This window comes from Nothoprocta perdicaria, unplaced genomic scaffold (assembly GCF_003342845.1).
Source record: "Nothoprocta perdicaria isolate Ctin4 unplaced genomic scaffold, notPer1 scaffold_286, whole genome shotgun sequence".
NCBI lineage: Eukaryota > Metazoa > Chordata > Aves > Tinamiformes > Tinamidae > Nothoprocta > Nothoprocta perdicaria.
The window spans coordinates 68,222-75,463 of record NW_020455517.1 but is presented as its reverse complement, the minus strand read 5'-3'; the positions used below and the strand labels follow the sequence as shown (position 1 = coordinate 75,463).

The 7,242-nt window shown below is 65.4% G+C and overlaps 1 protein-coding gene across 1 annotated transcript; it reads right to left on the bottom strand.

The window, feature by feature from the left end:
* CSNK1G2 (casein kinase 1 gamma 2) lies at positions 1-6,232 on the bottom strand. The gene is made up of 11 exons (XM_026041487.1): positions 5,746-6,232; positions 3,252-3,292; positions 2,862-2,931; positions 2,495-2,643; positions 2,142-2,376; positions 1,937-2,022; positions 1,461-1,545; positions 1,205-1,353; positions 794-877; positions 374-480; positions 1-95 (listed from the first exon to the last, which is right to left on the bottom strand). Exons 1-11 carry the CDS (start codon positions 5,930-5,932, stop codon positions 41-43), a joined length of 1,248 nt encoding a protein of 415 aa, XP_025897272.1. The 5' UTR covers positions 5,933-6,232; the 3' UTR covers positions 1-40.
* Between the last annotated feature and the right edge of the window lie 1,010 nt (positions 6,233-7,242).

Below are 7,242 nucleotides of genomic sequence, written 5' to 3'. Positions count from 1 at the left end.
TGTCTGCGCAGCAGCGTCCGAGGAGCCCCCAGTGGCAGCGTCACTTCCGCCGCTTCGTGGTTTTCCTCTTCCTCCGCTTGAAGAAACAGCAGCACCTGGGGGGGGGGTACAAGGGAGGTGACACCCTTGGCAGAGCCCAGTGGCCTCCTCGAGCCCCCCCACCACACACACACACACACAGAGGGTCAGGGGGTCTCCACTGTCCCCAGAGTGTCCCCTCCACAGCAAAAGGCCATGAATCCAGGGTCTGCCCCTGCCCTGGGTTGCGGGAGACCTCGAGGGTCCCTGTGTGGGGACATGGGTGCCGTGGGTTCCCCAGGGGGACATGAGGAGGGTTAAGGGGATGGGCCCCCCCCGCCCCCCGGCTCCTCACTTTGTATCGTCTGTCACCTCCACCTCAGTGGGGGCTGTGATGGGCGCGTTGGAATGGCCGGCGGTCGGGTCGTCCGTGTTGAGCTCGCCGTTGGTGGAGCTCATCACCTGCAGGGCGGCGGGCGGCGTCGGGGGGGCTGCGCGCGGGCGCCGCTCCGGGCTGCCCGGAGCCCCAGGCCCAGGCTGATTCCGTCTGCCTCCCAAACCCTCCCTGAGGCCCTTGCACCCTGTCCCCGTCCCCTCCATCCAGGAATGATGGATGGATTCCCACCCTGCCAGCCCCTTCCCTCTGCTCCCACTGGGCTCCCTGGCCCGAACACGGGGCCTTGGTCTCCTGCGTGTGCCCCGGACCTGGGGCCGAGGGACCCCACGGTGCCGCACGTCCGTGGTGGCGGCTGCAGCCCCCGGCACCGGTGCTCACCTGGTGTTTGGCATGTGGCTGTGCTTTGTCCCTGCTCGGCGGCTGCGCCTGCACCTCGCTGTGCATCGTGCCGATGGGGGTGGGCTGGGGACACGGGGACAACGTCAGTCCCAGGCAAACTGCTCCCCAAAACCGCCCAGAACCGAGGCCCAGGCCCTGCTCCGCGCTGCGGGCAGCTGCAAAGGGCCCTGGGAGGTGCCAGGGGCGGGAGCCTCGCGGCCGCTCCGCGGTCGCATTTCCCTGCTCTCCAGAAGCTGCAGAGTTCCCAGCTTTAACGCAGGGGCACCAGAGCCCAGGTCCCTGAGCTCCCCTCTCCAGCATGGAAGCGGCCAGCAGGATGGGCACCGACCTGCGCCTTCCCCCATGGCCGCCACCCTCCCGCCGCCCAGCAGCAGCTCCCGCTCCACTCACCAGCGGCTTCCCTGCCCAGTCGTATTCGTAGTCAAATACGTAACCGTTCCTCTCGAACAAGTCCGTGAAGAGCTTCCGCAGGTAGTCGTAGTCGGGCTTCTCGAAGAAATCGAGGCGCCGCACGTAGCGCAGGTACGTGGCCATCTCCTCTGCGGGGACAGCGGCGCTGGGTGCGGGCACGGGGGCAGGCGCCGAGGGCCGCGGGCGCCTGGGGTGCAGGCTGGGCACGGAAACCAGCCCCACGGCGCGTCCTCACCTGGGAAGTTCTCACAGAGCACCTCCACCGGCGTGGCCCTCTTGGTGTCTCCTATCTTCTGGTACCTCTCCTTTAATGTGTCAGCCTGGCAGGAGGAAAGCAGGGGGCAGTGTTAGGGCTGGGAAGGAGGTGGGTGCCACCGGACAACAGAGCGGGTGCTGCTCCCGCTTTCCCGTAAGTGCAAGAGCTCCATCCCAGGGAATCTCCTCCCCACTTGTCCCTCTCCACAGGGGCGGGTGGTTTGGGGAAGGAAAGGCCTCACTCATCTGGGAGCCGAGAAGCAAAATCCGTCCCAGCCTTCACGCCAGGCCCGGAGCCATCGGGAAGGAGGTCCCACTGGTGCCCAGGGCTCAGGGGGATTGGAGGGTTTCACCCGTCACGCGGCCAGGGAGGGACTGGTCTTCCCAAGGAAGATCCTGCAGTGACTCCTAGGGCCGCCCTCACGCCCACGCCAGGGAGCAGCCCTTCCCGGTCACCTTGAGGCCTTGCCAAGGGAGGCTCCCACGGAGGAAGTACATGAACATGTGTCCCAAGGCTTCCAGGTCATCCCTGCGGCTTTGCTCTGCGTGGAGAGGAACAAGCGATGGGAACAAGCGATGGGCACGTGCCCAGCATGGCCCCCTTCCCGCGTGCGGCGTCTCAGCCCGCGCCCCGCCGTGTCCCCAGCCCGCAGCCCCTCACCTTTGCCGAGGTGGGTGTTGATGCTCATGTAGCGCGCTGTCCCTGTCAGGCTCTTGTGCTCTCGGTAGGGGATGTGTTTTTTGGTCTCGGGGTCGATATACTCTTTGGCTAGGCCAAAATCGATGATGTGGATCGTGTGCTGCCGCTTGCTCCCCGGCCGCCCCACCAGGAAGTTCTCCGGCTTGACGTCTCTGTAGATGAGGCTTTTGGTGTGGACGTACTCCATCCGTGTGATCTGGAGCGGGGAGGGGGGACGTGAGCACGGCGACGGACACCCCAGCTCCCCTCGGCCTCCGCCTAGGGCGGCGACCCCCTGCTGACCATCCCTGCTCGTCCCTCCTCGCCCGGCTCACCAGCTGGATGGCGATCATCAGGACGGTTTTGAGGGTGAAGGTCCGGTCGCACAGATCGAAGAGGTCTTCCAGGCTGGGTCCGAGCAGCTCCAGCACCATGGCGTTGTACTTCCCACACGGGCCGAAGTAGTAAACCTGAGGAATTCCTTCTGCAAGAGACGGGGTCGGGGCTGTGAGCGGCTCCTCCACGCCCCGGCAGAGAAGGGGGGTGGCTCCATTCGCTTCCCTGGCTCTGCTGTGGGGGGAGCTACTGAATAACCAGGATCCAAGACTAAAGGTGGGGCTCTGCACTAGCGCGGCTGCTCTCGGTCGGGAGGAGCCGCAGGGTCCCGCTTGGGGGCAAGCCGCGGGGCCCGCGCACCCTCACCTGCGTTGCCGAGCTGCTTGTAGAAACGGTACTCCAGGTGCAGCTGCGGGGCCCGGGATTTGATGGGTTCCTTGGAAGAGAGAACGGGAACAGTCAAGTCTGTTGCAGGGAGCAGGATGTGGCAGCTCAAGCAAGATGCCGTCTCCTAAAGAGGTCCCGACCTGCCAGCATCTCCCTACTCGGTCCTTGTCCCCCTACTCATCACTGCCCCCATACCTGTCATTGTTCCTCTGTCATTGCCCCCATACCCATTACTGTCCCCTGTCATTGTCCCCTGTCAGTCACTGTCCCCTGTCATTGCCCCCCTCCCCGTCACCATCGCCCTCCCTGCCACTGTCCCCTTGCCCAGCCGCCCCCTTTCCGCTGGCCGCGGCCGGGCGCAGCACTCACCAATTTGATGGCCACGTACTCGTTCGTGTAGAGGTTCTTCCCTGCAGGGAGAGAGTCAGGAAGGGCTGAGGGTAGCGAGGGCCCGTGGGAACCCCCCGCTCCTGCTGGGATCCCCCCTGATCCCAGGCCAGGAATCACAGCCGGCAATGAGCCCAGGCGGTCCCGGATCCCTCGCTGCTAACGCTGGGATGAGCGGAGCCCAGCTGGGTCTCGCTCTGGGTCTGCTGGGACCGGCCCTGGCAGCAGCTGCTGCTCCTGGGGGTCTCCCACCCCATCCTGCCCATCCCAACGCTGCCCCTCTCCCAGGGATGCTGGGGAAGCCAAAGCATCCAGAGCTGCTCGTGTCCTCAAGGAATTCTTCTATCCCGAGACGATTCCTGTGGCCCGGCCCGAACTCTGCAGAGCTGCAGGCTCTGCCCACGGCCTGGGGCTGGGGAGATGGAGCCCAACTCTGCACCGGGCCAGGCAGGGATCCATGTGCGCCCGGAGCTCCTAATTGCCCCCCGGAACTGCCTCGGGAGAAGGACTGGAGGCAGGGGAGGGAGAATCTCCCCAGCCTGGGTGATTAATCCCTGTGGTCTCGGTAAGAGCGGCCTGGAGCTGGGCAAAGAGCAGGGAATTCCTCTCAGCGCTGCTGTTGCCAGAGGTGCCAGGGAGCCGGGCACAGGGGAGCCAGCAGCAGCAGGCCCCGGGGCAGCTCCAAGAGCTGGAGACTCGGAGCGTGCACAGATCCACGCAGGCTGCATCCGTCTCCTCGGATTTTCTCCAAGCAATTTGCGGAGGGGAACAAGATTCCATCCGCTCCGGCTGCCGCTCTCCACCTGAAGCAGCAATAAATCCTCCACAGGCAACACCAGAGGCAGCTGCTGAGAGCCAGAGTGGGCGGCAGGATTACGGGAAGCGGGATGAACGGGAGAGCGGGGCCAAGCGGCTCCGGCCAGGGAACGGGCTCTGCAGCCAAGAGGAGGCCGAGGCCGCCTTGTCGAGCCTCTCCCATCCCAGGCGACCTGCCACAAGTTGCTCCGGCTCCTGCTCCTCATGGATGGGGAGAAGCAAAATCTCTACTGATTCAGAAGCAGCTGAGTGGGGAGGAAAGGGCAGGGGGAACATGGGGAGAGCGGGAGGTGAGAGCAGGCCCAGCGTTCCCGACCTGGCATGGACACACGTGGCCTGGAGCTGTGGGATGGCCCGGATGGATCCGCTCCCAACGCCCGGCGCTCCGTCCTGGCAGCGCCCTCGCCGGTGGGCAGCGCTCCGAGCAGCAGCTCGGTGTAGGGAACCCAGGAAAGCGGCGCTCGCTAAACCCACCACCCCTCGGCAGGAGCGGTTCTGAGGAGCGTTTTGCCTTTCTCCAGGCATCGCCACCAAGAGCTGAAGGAGCCGCCTGCGAAGGGGCTTCAGCTCCAGCTGCACGGCTGGCGCTGCTGGTTTTCCAGGAAACCGCGGCCGTGCCAGGGACAACGAGCCCCCCGCTCTCCTCCTACAAGCCCAGGCCCGCAGGAAGGATCAGAGCTCTTCCCTCCACAGCGCCGGGAAAGGTGGATGCTCCAGGCTGGGTCCAAGCACAGGAAGCACTCGGTTCGCTTTGGAACGGGCGTTTTCCTGAGCTCTGCACAGAGGGCAAGGATGGTGGCAGGAGGGTTTGGGAACAGGACGGGTCCCGCTTGGAATCGCTCCTGCCACCACACACCCTCCTGCTGCCTCCGCACGCCAAGGAGCCCATGTGGAACCTCGGGCTCTGCTTGCCAAGGCCCGGCTTAAATCACCAGCTCCCGGCCCACTGCAGGGAGCAACTCCCACAGGCTGCCCTTGCCCGAAGTCCTCGGGAGGCGGCGGCTCCGCCGACACATCCTGCTCACATTCCTGGAGGGATGCAGCCCAGCGGCCCCGAGCACTGCCAGGCCTCTCCCTGGCACCGGTTCCCATCCGAGAGCTGCAAATCTCCCGGGGCGCTTGGAGTCCTTGGGAGAGGAGCAACCAACCCTCCCTTGCGCTCATCTTCAACTATTTCCTGCTTGATTTAGTGCAAATCAGGAAATAGCCACATGAGTTTTTGAGCTGGATTCGGCCCTCTCGAAAGCTTTCAGACTCCTCTCCGAAAGAACCAGTTCCAGGCACGGGAAAATTTCTCTGGAACAAAGCACTGCCTCGTGTTCCCTAACTGCTCTCCGTAGCGGAGCCAAGAGCATTTCCCGCAGTTCCCTGGAGCAGGGAGACCAGGATGGCGCTCCCAGCATCCTGTGATATGCTGGAACGCTGAGGCCACCCCCAGCCAGGAGACACCCCTGCTCCCTGCGGAATAGCCATGGAGAAGAGCTGGGAACCGCCCCCCTCCAAGCAGCTCTTTGGCTCCAGGCCAGTTTTACACCTGAGCGCGGTGCGAAGGGGCTGGGGGGCCGGGCGCGCGTCCTGCTTGGACCCCCGCGTCGCTGGTCACCCCACGGAGTCACCCCACGGAGTGGGACCCCGAGCGAGGACAGGAGGCCCTTCTCACCTAGACGGAGCTCCCCGAAATTGCCGCATCCAATCTTCTTGCCGACGCGGAAGTTGGGACCCACCATTAAGACTCCAGAGTTGGTTCCAGCGCTCCGGCCTCCATGACTACTCCTTCCTCCACCTGCCTTGGACATCCTTTTCCCTTCCTCCAGCTCCCCTTTCCCTCCTCTCTTATCAAAATCCATAAGTTTGTGATACCCCGGCCTCTCCACGGTTACGCCGCTGCCATACAAATCCAGGAGCTGCCGGAAGTCAAAGGGGGAGGAGAAAAGCAGCAGGACTCCTCGTTGTCAATACACCATGCCGGGGCGCGGGGGCGAGGCCGGGCGCGGAGAAGGAGGGAGAAAGGACCAGCCGCGGGCGCCGGGCTACTGAAATGTTAGTGCTCTCCACGGCGCCACTGGGATCGTCATCGTCGCTTGCTACAGGCAGCTCCTCGGTGGAGAGGACATCCTGCAGAGAGGGTCTTCCCAGCGCGGCTCCTCCGGCTTCGAGCTGCGGAAAGGAGAGAAAATTAGGGCTATGGAGGTGTCGAGCGGGCACCCCCAAGCTGGGCTCTGAAAATCCTCCCTGCTCTGCAGCTCCCACCGCGAACGAGGCTGGGGGCCGGGAGGGAGGCCGGGCGGAGCAGCCTCCGTGGCGGAGCCCCAAGCGCTGCTGGCTCCGCTCCCGGCCGGTGGTCAGGGGGAGGCTGCAGCCCTCGGCCTCTCCTGACGTCAGGGCCTGACTCACCTGTGGCCGGCAGGAGAGGGAGGGAGCGGGAGTCGCGCGCGGGCGGGATGCGACATCTCCACCTAGCACCCCCAAGGGGCTGCTCTTCCCAAACCCTTCGGATGCTGGATGTGCCTCTATGGGCATCTCTGGGGAAGCACGAGGGACGAGTGCTTGGGGAGCCCAACAGCACCGCGGGAGCAGGGAAGGTCCCCAAGCGTCGGCTGGGGGGCCCAGAACCCCCCTGGCCAAACCCCAGCGCGAGGGCACGTCGGGGACCGCCATCCCCCAGGGAAAACCCCTAGCGGCTGCGCAAATTCCCAGGAAGCAGAAAGAGGATGTGCCTCCCCCCGCCGCCCCCGGGAGCGCCGGGGAGGAGCGTTGGGCTTCCTGAGGCTGCGGAGGCTGAGGCAGAACCTCCGTTGCGGGCGGGCGCCGCGCCAGGCGCGCAGAGCAGTTCGGTGCCGGTGGGGCCGCGCGCTCCGAGCGCCAAATCCCACTCCGAGCGGCAAATCCCACTCCTGGCTGCGGCATCATTGCCGTTGGGGTTGCGACGAGTGAATGGGGGGGCCGGGCAGCTCCCCCCCCCCCAGCTCTGCATCCGGTGGGAACAGCGACGGAAGCGGCTCCGGGAGGAGCAGAGGAGGAAAACGGGCATGGGGAGGGAGGAGGTGCTGGAGGCGGCTGCCACCAGCCCCGGATGCCCGCGACGTCGCCCCTCCTTCCCAGGGGTCCAGCCTGGTGCCCGGCCGAGCCCCCTGAAAGCCCTGGGGACAACTCCTGA